The 14332-nt window shown below is 33.0% G+C and overlaps 3 protein-coding genes across 3 annotated transcripts; 2 read left to right on the top strand and 1 right to left on the bottom strand.

Moving 5' to 3' along the window:
* Positions 1–592: 592 nt before the first annotated feature.
* Positions 593–1478, top strand: LOC103840800 (probable pathogenesis-related protein ARB_02861). The gene has a single exon (XM_009117318.3). The coding sequence runs from the start codon at positions 793–795 to the stop codon at positions 1225–1227; it is 435 nt and encodes a 144-aa protein (XP_009115566.1). The 5' UTR covers positions 593–792; the 3' UTR covers positions 1228–1478.
* Positions 1479–1765: 287 nt separating this feature from the next.
* Positions 1766–6971, top strand: LOC103840799 (leucine-rich repeat extensin-like protein 3). Its single transcript, XM_033278713.1, has 2 exons — positions 1766–6138; positions 6226–6971. Exon 2 carries the CDS (start codon positions 6362–6364, stop codon positions 6851–6853), a length of 492 nt encoding a protein of 163 aa, XP_033134604.1. The 5' UTR covers positions 1766–6138; positions 6226–6361; the 3' UTR covers positions 6854–6971.
* Positions 6972–7439: 468 nt separating this feature from the next.
* Positions 7440–12802, bottom strand: LOC103840798 (probable sulfate transporter 3.3). The gene is made up of 11 exons (XM_009117316.3): positions 12438–12802; positions 12254–12302; positions 11939–12146; positions 10095–10266; positions 9948–10013; positions 9441–9554; positions 9233–9349; positions 8533–9137; positions 8065–8150; positions 7879–7955; positions 7440–7795 (listed from the first exon to the last, which is right to left on the bottom strand). Exons 1-11 carry the CDS (start codon positions 12684–12686, stop codon positions 7640–7642), a joined length of 1899 nt encoding a protein of 632 aa, XP_009115564.2. The 5' UTR covers positions 12687–12802; the 3' UTR covers positions 7440–7639.
* Between the last annotated feature and the right edge of the window lie 1530 nt (positions 12803–14332).

Genomic DNA, 14332 nt, shown 5'->3' with positions numbered 1-14332 from the left:
TATATATATATTAATATAGTCTACGCTGTTAAATTTTCTGTCACGAATTATTCTTCAATCATACGAAAGCATTTATCCAACCTTTCTCCTTCTTACGAAAATATTTTCTGCTATCTTCTCTTTATGTAAATGAACAACTAAAGCTAAGTTCCACTGAAAAACAACACTTACGCTTTAAGCAACTACACGCACTCGCATATTTCATATATGCTTCCATTTAACGTTTATTTCATTTCAATATTATCACAAACTTCTTTTGTTTTTGGTAAAAATTACAAACTTCTTTCAAGATAACTAATTACGGATAACAAACGTATTAGAAAATTGCATTATGATACATATACCTTGAACATTTATCACAAACATGAATAGATTATTCGGTTGTTTGAGACTTTTGAGTATTCGATGGTGGGATTCTAATCACTAATAATTCTACAAATTGAGATTTCTTGAATACGAAAACTAAAAATTGTTAATGTGGACCCCACTCACATGAAAAGTCCAGTTTCAAGTGGACCGACGAGTATGCCAACCACACTAGAGTATTTTAAATTTAATTATAATTTCGTTAAAAAGGACGAGAAGCTTATAGAAATAGTTAGTATACACTATTTAACAAGGTCTATGAGTCCCATGCACTTGGCTTACGTAACGAGAACGCATTCATCATCACCTCTCATTTTCACGTCTCCTCTTCACTCTTTAGCCTATAACTATCATTCAGCGTAATCTACACAAACTCTTCTTTTTATTTTCTCTTTGATCTAATCCAAAAAACTCGTCGATCATAACATGCCGGGAAGTTATCACCGCCGGGGATCCGACGTGTCAGTCATCATTTTCACGGTGATGATCACGTTGCTAACGTGTCCAGTAATCATCAACGCTTCATCATCATCAGAGGCAGCCAATACGAGGAAGCTCGACGAGGTAGATCCCATAAAGTGCTCTCCAAGCTGCGTCCAAAACCCTCCTCCGCCATCGCCTCCACCACCATCTCCACCGCCTCCGGCATGTCCTCCTCCGCCGGCTCTCCCTCCACCGCCGAAGAAAGTTTCACCCAACTGTCCACCGCCTCCCTCGGCTGATTTCTTGTACATAACGGGTCCGCCGGGAAATCTCTACCCCGTTGATGAGCAATTCGGAGCGGCCGCCGGAAAAGGTTTTACGGTGGTGAAGCTCTCCGGTCTAATCGGGTTTGGACTTATGGGGTTGTTGGTTCTTTGAAGCATGAACGGATCAAAAGTAAAGTTGAAGATTTGTTGGTATGTTGGAATACTTTTAATTCGTTTTTTAAGAAAAAAAACTTATTGATAGTTGATTAATAATAATCTTTCTAGCTAGGATTACATATGTCTCATCATATTTTACTATATCCAAATTTTCTAATGGGTTTGTTAAACCAAATTAATAAGGTGCGAATATGTAAATTCTAGAATGTAATCTCTTTATGTGATATGTTCCTCTCTTTGTCAACTTTCCGTTGGAATTGATTCTTAAAAATTTTACTTTATGCGGAATAATTTATATGGAAAAGCAAATTATACTTATAAAAGTTAAGAGATGTAAAGTTAAATTTATCCATAAATGTAAACTGAAAAGGTTAATTAAAAGGCGAAATTGGTGAAAATATTTGGTTCTTTTTGGTTTATTTTTCAGTCTTCTTAATTATACTGACAAATAACTTTGATTGTTTACTTTGTTTGTTACAAATCATGAAAACAATAAAAACATAAATGTTGTGACTTTTGAGCTATATCACAACATTTTCCTTAATTGTTCTGATAAATTTGTGCAGTTTTTTTTCCTTCAGAAAATGTTATTGTTTCATGTGATACAAAACGGACCAGTCTGTCTTAAGTAAAGTAAAGTAACTTTTAAATGTTGACAAAATGTATTTGAGGTGAAGTTAAACACGCGTCAAAGAAATGTCTGCTCTGATGTGAGAAATGGAGATCAACTTGGGTTTCAACAAAACTGGGCCCGAGACGGCCGACCTCAGACATGACATGTGCATCTGTTTACTTTCGCCTAACGCTAAATTCTCTACCAAAGCAATATCAACTACGTTTCTACTTCTTCATAAATCATACATACCCGAATATTTACGTAAATCGTATAAATACATTACTAAACCGTGTGTGGTATTTATTTATTTAATTTAAAAAAAAAAATTAGATTCGAAAAGACTAAGACCGTGTATATTTAGATTAACATAAGAAAACTACCAATATGGATTATATATTATCCTAACTTTGATTTTTTCTTTGTTAAGCTTCGACCTATAATTTATCTTCCGAAATAATATACACTTACATTTTCTTTTCTGTATTTTATTTTTTTAATAAAATCTCCTACTATGAGATATGTATTCGACTTGAAACCAAAATACAACCAATCTCCTTTTCATTTTTCTTGCCGTTTTAGAGAAAATTAACAAAGGAAAGGTAAAATCAAAATTTTCCAAATTAGCAATGAAGTAAAAGTCATGGAATCAATGAACGGAGTTGTTAGCTCAAAAATTCCAGTTGTAGATTGCAATAGCTATGGACTTATTTGCTGAAATAATTGAGCACCACCATACAGCTGTGCTTTTACTTTTATTGCCTAATAAATGTAACACAACACCTTTTTTAATGTAAAAAGAAATGTAACACAACACAAAGTCATAAACTATCCAATACAGTTTCATGGAAGCTCCCTCAGTATGTATAACGCAATATTTTACTATTTTTAGGTTTAGTTTTTTATGAACTTCCTATTTGTCATTATCACTTCTGACTAATCTGGTATGAGAAAACTCGCGAAATGTAGTGGTAGCTATAGCTAACGCACCGGCTTATTTTCCTATTTTTATTTATTGACTAATATTTTCCTTATGTTCTACTCCTTTCCTTTCACATAATATTTTTATTTAGAGATAAATACTAGTATAATTTTAGTGTAACTTTTGGAAGTATATCGTTTTCTTACAATAAAAATTAATGACATAAAATAATAAAATTTTAGAGTAAAACTCTTTTGAGTAAACGAAAATATGTAATTGATTTATCAACTGGTATGAAAAATATAAATAGTACTTAATTTAGATAGTTAGTTTAGACTTTAGATACTTTAGGATGTAGTTGCTTTTACATATAATCATGTAAATACAAGCAGAGTCGCATCCTAATCAAGTGGATTGAATAATATTGGAGGACATTAAGCTACTCTCATATAGAAATCTATACAGTTAGTATGATATATATTCGAAACAAAATGTCTTTTTATCTATTTAATTCAAACCATTATATCATATGTTTTATAAACCAGAAGCTAGCTACGTCTTTGGCGATCCTGGAAATCTCGGCATCCGAGGCAACGAGGAAAACCTCATATTTTCGGGGTCATCGCCAATGGTCGAGAACAGCAACTAAGTCTTATGGATTCTTAGAACAGAATAGTAGAACGTACCGGGTTGAGTGGGTGGGCGAAACTAGGATGTAATAGGTTGATTTGGAAATTTTGTTCAAATTGTGCTTGTAACTGGAACTGAATCTCGTTATCGGGTTGAATAAAAATTTACTTAAAAAAAAAATGTTTTACGAACCATTGTTAATTATGTCATCGCAATGGTTGACGTGTCGAATATTCATGTATAATTTGTCGTATTATATTATGTCTCCTTTTTAATACAAACATGCATGTTCTTCGAAATTTTTCTGAGTCAATAATATACAAATGATTATGTATAATCCCTAGGGTGTATAATTGACCAATCCAGTACTATTCCATAGTGTAAAAATTTTCTACCTTATATATGTAAATGTCAGTTATCGACAATTTTATAAACATATCATTATACATACTGATCTAACTTAATTCAAGTATTTTACATGTATAACTTTGGTTTAGTAACACTTGAGAAATAACCCTAATACAGTGAACTCGCAATTCGATCTCCGTTGACTATTAGATAATTTAACATTGCATTTATGGAACTCATAGAATAGTCGGTTTACCTAATTCAAAAAAAAGTTCTCAATGAAGATACACAATAAAAAAATCTATTAATTAATGATGAATAAGGGTATCTCCAACCCAACTCCAATTTTTACTCTAAAATGGAGTAAAAGTGGATATGAAGTAAGAAATATTCTAACCCAACTCCATAATAGAGTCTACTCCATTTATGAAGTAATCTATTTTTGTTTGTTTATTACTCCATTATGGAGTGAGAAATGAAATGGGTTGGAGCATTTTAACTCCATATCCACTTTTACTCCATTTTGGAAGAAAAAATAGAGTTTAACATTGGAGATGCTTTAAGACAACCAAGTAGTGATAACTTATTGGTAATATTTTGAGGCTTGGTGTGTTTTTATATCAGTTATGAGTTCGAGTCTTCCTAGAAACTAAATTATTAATGTTTGGCTGGTTTGGGTTTGAACTTTGACCTAAGTGATTAACATGGTGGACTGTAACAAACGATCAGTTCACTCCTGGTATTAATCGGAAGGCATTCGAGCCTTTATGAGAACTAAATTGTTATTGCTTGACTAGTTTGTGTTTGAGTTTCGTTCCAAATGGTTAACATGGTGGGCTGTAATAGACAATCGGTCCACCCATTAATTGAAAAGCATTCCAAATTTGAGTTATGGTAATCAGTCCACTATTTATCAATAAGTTCATTAGACTGAAATAATCAACCAATAGTATTATAAAAAAAAAAACGTTGAGTAAGACTTACTGAAATCGAATAGTGATATATTAAAAAAGATATTAGACTCGATTTAGTGAGTGTATTTTTTCTTTCACAAAAGACTCCAGGAGAAAGAGTGAAAGACCAATTAAACCTAGAAACGTAAGAAATTCAAGGGATGATGAAAATAGGGGTTGTAGACTTGTAGTGGTCGAAAAGGTCACTTACAACTATTTTAGGAAGTTTTAAAAAGATCTCAATATCTTCGTTTTCGCTATATGTCTAATATATTTGTTAAAAATGTGAAACTTTTTTTTGTCATATGTGAAACTTTTAACTATAAGATCTGTCCAACAATTACAAACTTTGTTATCTTTTATATATTACACCAAATTTAGTAAAACAAAAACAAAATGGAAAGATTGTCATTTAAATCACCGGCTTTCAAATTTGGTTGAAAAAAAACATAAACTTTCTCGTGGACCATTTAAAGCATCAATTTATATTAACTAGTCGTTTTAACCTTTAACATATTTTGACTAGGCCATTTTTAAGACGATGTTAAAATGGTTAACAGATTGAGTTAACAAAGTTAATCTCCGTTTCTACTCTCTGTTAAATTCCTACAACATCGTTTTGGAATTTTTAAAAAGAAATTGATGCTCAAGGGAATCGAACATGAGACCAAGCTTCCCTTGTTACAAACCTAAAGCACAAGACCACTTACGATTTCATTGACATGTATAAATATTAATAGTTAATATTATTATACCTCCGAATCATCTTATTCTAACCTAATTCATTTATGAGTCTAATAAACCCCAAATTGTTTCTTCTTAAAACTTAGCAGAATTGAATTAGAGATTTAGGATGGGAGAAGATGATTAGGTTCAAATTCACAATTTGTAGTTTTCAATTCCTACGAAGTTATAACCTTTAGAAGCTGAATTTGTCACAAGCAAACAAATTTTGGTTTGGTTTCCGAATTTGAAACCAACCCATCGCCGCCAGATTCATCATATTTCCGTTTCTTAAAACCTAACAGAAACGAATTAGGAATTTAGGTTGGGAGAAGAAGATTTGGAGTTTTAATAATATTAATTATTAGTATTTATACATGTCAACGAAATCGTAAGTGGTCTAGTGGTTATGCTTTGTAATAAAAGAAGTTTTGATCATAGGTTCAATTCTCTTGAACTCTAAATTTTTAATTCAAAAACAACGTTGTATGAATTTAACAGAGATTAGAGACGGAAATTAACCATGTTAACTTAATCTGTTAACCATTTTAACGGTGTTTTAAAAATGGTCTAATCAAAATATGTTAGAGGTTAAAACAGCTAGTGAAGATAAGTTGATGATTTAAATGATTCACGAGAAAGTTCATGATGTTTTTAACCAAATTTGAAAATAGGTTATTTAAATGGTAATTTTCCCAAAACAAAATGTGCATTAACATGATTGAGGACGTATGGCTAGCGACAATTGTAGAGTAAGTCACATAACAAGTGTCATCTAACTAGACTCCAGACCTGTGCATTAACATGATTGAGGACGTATGGCTAGCGACAATTGTCAGAGTAAGTCACATAACAAGTGTCATCTAACTAGACTCCAGACCTCCACTGAGCTTTTTCCCAAAACTTATCTTCACTTTCTCGCGGTTTCTTTTGCACGAAAATGTGTTTACCATTTAAATTTAATAGAACCATTCGTTCATCAAGAAAGGTAAAGAAAAACATGAACACAAACGATCGTGGCCTTACCCTCTTGAGATTAGTCTTCATATTTTCTCTTCTTTACTTCCCTTACTTAGCCATATCTGAAACGCCGTGCCCGTACCCGTGTTATCCGCCGCCCATTGGCGGTGGCTCCTCCACGACTCAACCACCACCATATCCTCCTCCAGCCTTTAACTACCCTTATCCAGCTGGAAATTTACCAAATTACCCTTCGCCACCATACATCGGTGGAGGCGGTAGTGGCAGCTTCCATGGTCCTCCACCGCCGGATGCTATCTTGCCTTACTTCCCCTACTACTTTAGAAAACCTCCTCACCAGACGGAACAAACATCCTCGTCTCCACTTGTGGCGGTTTCAGGGAAATTGACGGTGAGGATCATAGCCATGGGAAATCTTGTGGTAGTTGGACTTCTCTGTAATATTTGGTAATCAAGTTAGTTACTAAGTAACTATTGCTAAAACCTTATATGTTTATAAAAATATATTGTAATATACTTCAGAGGTCTAAAGCAGAAAAAGAAGTTGGCTTAAGAGGCTGTGCAGACTATTCGTTAATATTTCTTTTATTATCACGGTAATACAAATACGCAATTTTAAAAGTTAATGACACATCTACATCATATCAATTAGTGGCGATCCTTGAATTAGGATAAGCACGAACACTGCCAATAACGTCACCTTTCGTTGGTGACTTCGTAGTGGACAACAATGGTTGTTAACGATTGAAAAGGATTAATTAACAATATTAGTTATCCCCTATATATTATTTTGTGGAATAGTGCAAGCAGAAAAGGATAACTAGGCCGCCTCGACAAAAATCAAATCATAAACACTAGTTATTTTGCTTCGAAAATAATTGTCGTTTCATATTCGATGTGAAACGAAATCCAATAGTAGAATTTTATGCAGACAGGTGTTAAACTCTTTTTCTTCTTCTCGGACTTGTTTTAGTTAAAAGTCGCTATGTTTTGAAACTCAACCGGATACGGGAGAGTTGATTAGTCTGATGGGTCAATACTCCTGAATGTCACCAGACGCAACACCGGCTAAACTCCAAATTAGCAAAAGCTCATACCAGAACATACATCTTGAGATTCTTGATCAAAATCAATGATGGAGAAAGAGAGATGAGCAGAGCAGAAAATAGAGAAAAGGAAAAACTTTAACCATCTGCCAAATATCATATTTTGGACCGATAAAACAAAATCTTTATAGTCAAACGTTATTGAACGATGGGCCTCCTTTAAGAGAGAGCGACGCAACGGCCTCAGAAACAGTCAAGAAAAGAAACTCAGGCCTCATGAACTCTTCTTCTTCGTCAGCTCTTTGTAGCTTCTCCATCACTTCACTTAATGGGTTCACAAACACAAGCTGCACAAATATCCGGTTTAGATCGAAAACTAATTACAATTCTCGAGTTAAAAGACGAAACCTGGTTTCCAAAATAAATTTACCTCGATGTTCTTCTTTGCTGTGGTTTTCTTTAATTCTTTAAAGAAGGAGACTCCGTTTGTGTCCACCCCACTCACAGCTTTAACATATATAAGAATTAAACACAGTTAGCTACTAAAATCAAGTTCAAGAAAAACATATGGATATGATGATGTGGTTGAAAATAGATCGGTTTGATTAATACTAACCTGACATTTCAAGAATCAAGAACCGAAGGCTGGAATGCTTCTCCTGAGCTTCCTCTTCTTCACATTCTTCTATCCAACGAGATGTTCTACAATATTTTTACGCATCCAGGTCAAGAGACGCAAATATTGTCAATTAACGTGACATAACTACTATATAAAAAAATGTGGTTTATGTAAAACCTAATGATAGCTGAACGGGCAAAACTACAAACACACAAGAATATGTCCGAATACAACTAACTGAATATAGCGGTTTGTCGACACTCTAGAGATCAAAGTCTAAAGGATCCAAAGCATAGTTTATATCATTGTTCTAAATTGGTCTAGACTGCGGCTAAACAACAAAATCTGATCATAAGCAAAACTGGGAAACGATTTTTATAGAAAAATTGGTCTAGGCGTTTTCCTATGTGCTAAACATCTAATGACAGCCTAACAATTTATTGAATATTGGTTTATATAACTAACCTTTCAGTGAGGTAATTAGAATTGGCAAAATTGACAGGAGATTCGATGCTTAGGACAAGGAACCCTGGGATCCTCTGTGCATCTTTGTAATGATGAAGATTCCGGTACACATCCGTCCCCGGAATATTCCCCATAACAACCGTCTTGGGCCTCGTCACTTGCATCAATAACTTGAACAACGATAGTCCCACCGCTATAGCTAAACCGTTTTGGACCGACAAGAAAACGACACCAAAGAAGGCACATAACATCACCAAGAAATCAAACTTATCAATCCTCCATATATGACGAGCCGCAGGAAGGTCGATAAGACCTATAACCGCCGTCACAATGATGGCACCAAGGACCACGTTGGGAGTGTATTCGAAAAGAGGCATTAAGAATAGGAGTGTGACCATAACGGTGACAGACATGACGATGTTTGAAACCGCGGTTTTACATCCGGCGTTGTTGTTAACGGCTGATCTAGAGAAAGCTCCGGTTGTGACGTAGCAAGAAGTTGCGGAGCCGACAACGTTCATTAGACCTATGGCGATCATCTCTTTGTTACCGTCTACGTGGTAGTTCTTTACCGCTGCGAATGTTCTTCCTACTGCGATGCCTTCCTGTCCCATGACAAAGGCACAAAACAAGACCGAGTTAAAGACAAACTAAGTAAACAAGAACATGTTAGGTTAAACTGAGTTGAAAGAAGCGTTACGGTGAGGGAGACGATTCCGGTGATGAGTCCTGTTTTGGCAACGAGTCCGAGATGACTTCCGTGAAACTGAAGCATGTTCCAAGACGGCGGATTCAAACCTTCTTGCAGTTTCCCAATCTGTACGTCCACCAGATTATAATTGTCTTAAGTTCTGCCCAAAAAAAGACAGTAGGAGATTGGTTATGTAAGAAGGAAGAGGGAAGCTTACGACGCTAATGCCATAACGATCGGCTCTTGAAACAAAGACGATAAGCGTAGAGACAATAACTGAGAGTAGCGGAGCTCCAGCTGAGACCCAGAACAGCTTTGGCTTCTTCATGCTCTGCATTCGACTTATCATTAATTCATTATACTTTTAGGTTATTTTTATTTGGATGTTTCATTTAGACATTTTTTTATGTTTTTCTTTTCTATCAGTGTTGTGTTTGAATGCACTTTTTGTTTGTTTGTGATTTTTCAGATTTTGTAAGAAAGTTTGGATGAAAAAAAAAGATAACCTTTTAATGATTGAAATAACTAAGTTACTATCAACATTAACTTTTTAATTAAATAATTACTTTTTTCTATTCAAAAACCATTCGGTCGTTATTTATGGCGGGAAGAAATTTAAAGAAACAATGGCGGTCCGTTGTAAAAGTAAGTGTAACAAATGTTCCACATGCATACTGGAGAAGATTTAAAATGGGAACGAATAGTGAGAGATGTGCAAACATACGAGGTGACGTGTGGCGAGCAAGAACAGCAAGAAACAGACTCCCATCACAATCGTTTGCCATGACCACTGCACAGTACGTACATTTGAATATCAAATATTTAAATAATCAACTCTTATGTTAATTGTTAATAAGCATAAGAAAGAAACCTCGTTGGTGTGGTGGAAAACAGAGGAAAGAACAGGGATGACACTCATTTGCTTAGTGAAATGAGTTATCCCAAGCAGAGCTTTTAGCTGTTGCAATGATACTATTATGGCTGCTCCCGCCATAAACCCAATTAGTGTTGCTTTTGATAGAAAGTCTATTATAAATCCCAGCCTACATGTTTGAAATTAAATTAGTTACTCCATCCATCATTGATTCCAATAAACGAATGTCGAAAAAAAAAACAAATAGTAGTCGTCTAATTGACATGCGTAAAATATAACATTATGTTATGAATGCATGCATATACGTGCACACCGTTCACCTAAATCTATTATATAAGATGCTTAAGAAATTCTTTTGTTTAATTTTGTTTGATTTTTATTTCTAGTTGTATTTGAGACTTTTTATTGGTTAGAAGTTAATGATACTGTAAAAAGATACAAAATAGTGATTTTGTTTAGTCTTTCAGTCTCCACTTACTAATCTAATACATATGGAATATATTAGATACCCGACCAATTATAGAATAATCATGAATGATATGAAATTGTGCACTAATCCCTTATATATTAATAGATAAACATTATAACATTGTTTTGTAGTTACGTGTCATTATGAAAATGAAATTCAGAATTTTTAGAGAAATAGGTTGGTTCATCTTAATTTATATTACATTTTTTATTAAACTAACTATTAAATTGATAAATAGTATACAAAAAAATATTCTTGCACTTTCCTTAAATAAAAACAACGGAATTGCCTAATATGGTTAACGTATATATGACAAATAATGATTATAAATAATAAATATTTGATAATAATTTTTTATATCTTAGCTCTTTTTTGTTTAATTTCATATTATAAAAGATATTACCACATTAACCATATAATAAAAAAAAATTTCTTATATGTTATATTTTGAATTTGTAAAACGACTATGAATTACTAAAACCGTTAACTGTCTCGTACTAAAATTTTGTAATCAATGGATTAACTTTTTTTGGTAATAACAAGATTCAAATGATCATAAATCATATGAATATGAAGTCTCATTTACTAGACATTCATATTATATATTAATATAGTTTAAAATTAAACTATATAACATAGAAAAATACTTAAATATGATAATTTTGAAATTTTTATTGAAAAGTATTGAAACCTTGATATTTTAATTTTGAAATTTGCATTCAAAAAATCGCACATTAGAAATTTTGTGTTTATCACATGAGTATGAATTCTCAATAGTAAATATTTATATTAAAATATACTATATATATCTATATCCATATCATTGAAATTTAGTTATATACTATATAAAATAAAGAAAATGATTGTTTTGATTTATTTACTAAAAAAGTATCGTAAATAAATAAGATGTATTGTTTATTTTTATGTGTTTACTCTCATTTAATTATATACGTAATACCTAAATGAATACTAATAAATAATAATAGATAAAAATTATTTTTATATATAATATTCATCTCGGGCGATTGCGCTGGTCTTAAGCAGCTTGTTAAATATTACTTTGAATATAATATAAACTAGTTTACTATTTAATTTAAATGAGTGAATCTATATATTTTGCAATGGAATCTATGTTAAATATATTCTCAAGGATAAAATAGTAGTTTAAAAGATGATGTGAGTAATCTAAGTGTAGATCAATTACTTTTGTAACAAACATAATATACAACCCTACAGATTAATAGTAAACCATAGCCCAGGCCCAGTTTAACAGGCAAGGCAAGGCAACAAGTGGTTCACGCAATACTACAAAACTTTCAGGAGAAAATAGATACGTATTTATACGATAAAAGTACATAGTATAGATTTATACCTGAGGATTCCAAGAGAGGCTTGAAAGAGACCAGCAAAGAAGGTAGAAGTGAAAGCGAGCTGTAAAAAGAGAAGAGGATTGTCTACAGGAGATACTTGTTGCCTTAGCATGGACCCTAAGATCAACGACGCTATGGAGACTGGTCCCACCGCAAGATCTCTTGAGCTTCCCAACACCGCATAAACCAACGGTGGCACAAAGCTTGAGTCTACATACATCAACATACACACGTGAGTATATTTACATTAGTTACTAGTTACTGCTATAACTCATTATTAAAGAATAATTCGATACAATTTCACTTTAGATACTTACATAGACCCACGATTGGAGGCAAATTCGCTAGCTTCGCGTAACTTATCCCCTGTTTTTGAAAAAAACCAAAAAGAAAGAAAAGAAGTTTCAAGTTAAGAATTTGATTAAAGGGTAAGATCGTGGTTGTTCGGAGACTGACATTGGTCATCATCGGAACTCTCTCACAGGAAAAAGTGTTGCGTACCTGAGGAATAGCTAAACTGGCGATGGTGAGACCTGAAACGACGTCAGATTTGAGGAGTCTGAAGCTGTACTCAGGACACCATTGGAGGATTGGGAAAATGTATTGAGCGGCTCTTATGAGTTTGGTACGGTTCGGTTGTCCTCTGAACTGTCTTAGAGGATCGTCAGGGAAAAACGTCTCCTTCAGTCTTGTCTTCAGCTTCGCCGCCGTACTCCTATGCGGTGGAGCAACCACCTTGTGCATCTCCATTAAGTTATTTGTATGTGAATCTGCGTGTTATGTTTCTTTTCTTGCCTCTTTGTTGATAATGTAATCTCGTGTATTCTTGTTTTGGGTCGGTCCTGACCATTTTATAAGGGTACGCTTGGCCACTCTTTTCCTGGTTTAAAAATAAATTATTAGTTTGAAAAACTAACACGTACTGTTGTTTTTGAAAAGAACAATAATTTGTACCTATATTCTGTTCTGTTTGTCTTTTTAGACCATTTCCAATGTATTTTGCTATTTTCACCCTTAAAATAAAGGAACTCTATAATAGAGGTGAGATATATGCTGCAATGTATTCCTCTAAAATAGCAATTTCTAAAATATAGAGTAAAAAATAGAGGAATGTTATTTCTTCCTCTATAAATAGAGAAAAAATAGAGATCTCTATTATAGAGGAAGAAATAGAGGTGAGTTGAAGCAATTTCACCTCTAAATACTATTATAAAGGTAAAAATAACAATGAGTTGGAGATGCTCTTAGCGTTTGCTCCGTGAATATTTAGTTGTTTCTGTATGCTCCAAATCTTCAACAATTCTACATGCGATAAATTACAAAATAGTTATATAAAACATTAATCGCCAGCTTGAGAATTTATAATAATGCATATACAATACATACCTAATAGCATTAATGATAACAAATTAACAAAAAAAATCAGCAGTATATTATGTATCTATCTGTTCTATTGCCCGTTGAGATCGCTAACAAACAGAGAGAACACCAAGTAGCCTACTACGAATTGTTACATTAATCAGGACAAATAGAAAAAGTTGATGAGAGTTTAGACTTATCGTCTTTGTGTCAATGAGTAGTCGAGCCCACACTCCAGTTAAAAATATATGAATATCTATAGAATATTTGTAGCTGCTTAAGGATACAGTGTTTGCCTGTTTGGTGCTGCATCAGAGTAATCATCCAAGATTATTTATTAAAATTGAACTACGGATAAAAAAATCCATAAACCCAGCCAACTACACAACTCGTAATTAACCAATGGTCTTAATACTTCGTCATGGATTGAAAAACTAGGTTTGAATTATTAAACTGCAACTTTAATCATGGTTACAAGTCAAACGTTTTATGTAATAAAAATAAGTTTTCCATAGGACATATTCTTTGATTTCGATTCATGATCTTTTTGTTATCTATTAGAAATTCTGCTTAACTAGAAATAAAATATATCTTGCTTTACATTTCAGACTATTTATATCCACAATTCAACTTTGCATTAATGTAGATATATTATGTAACAATTTATCACTCAACTGTTTCTTTCATGCAATCAGTCTCTTTGAAAATAATGTGCACTAGAAATTGATCTGCACACCTGCGCAAGTATTGGTTTTTACATTTTAAATATTGATATTTGTTTTTCATAACTAGTGTTGTATATTTTAGATGAATCGTTATAAAATAATTGTATATAATGTGATTTCATTTAAGAGAGATCACACAAATGATCTTGATATTTAGAAAGTAAATACATTATAATAGTTTATTAATATTTTGTTTTAAATTTTTGATTATTCTGTTATTTATATTGTAATCAACATGCGTAGTTTATTTAAATAACATTCTGTTTTTTTAATTAGACGTATAATTTTGGATATAAAATATCTCGACTGTTT

The sequence above is a fragment of the Brassica rapa genome, chromosome A09 (genome assembly GCF_000309985.2).
Source record: "Brassica rapa cultivar Chiifu-401-42 chromosome A09, CAAS_Brap_v3.01, whole genome shotgun sequence".
NCBI classification, from domain to species: Eukaryota; Viridiplantae; Streptophyta; class Magnoliopsida; order Brassicales; family Brassicaceae; genus Brassica; species Brassica rapa.
This window is presented reverse-complemented; position numbering and strand designations above follow the sequence as displayed.

Excerpts from the sequence above, each read along its gene's own strand:
- LOC103840800 (XM_009117318.3), top strand. The coding sequence starts at position 793 with ATGCCGGGAAGTTATCACCGCCGGGGATCCGACGTGTCAGTCATCATT.
- LOC103840798 (XM_009117316.3), bottom strand. The coding sequence starts at position 12,686 with ATGGAGATGCACAAGGTGGTTGCTCCACCGCATAGGAGTACGGCGGCG. Across the intron at positions 10,267-11,938 it reads GCCTCTCTTGGAATCCTCAG|GCTGGGATTTATAATAGACT; the intron begins GTATAAATCTAT and ends TCAAACATGTAG. Across the intron at positions 9,138-9,232 it reads CCGGAATCGTCTCCCTCACC|GAAGGCATCGCAGTAGGAAG; the intron begins GTAACGCTTCTT and ends GTCATGGGACAG.
- LOC103840799 (XM_033278713.1), top strand. The coding sequence starts at position 6,362 with ATGTGTTTACCATTTAAATTTAATAGAACCATTCGTTCATCAAGAAAG.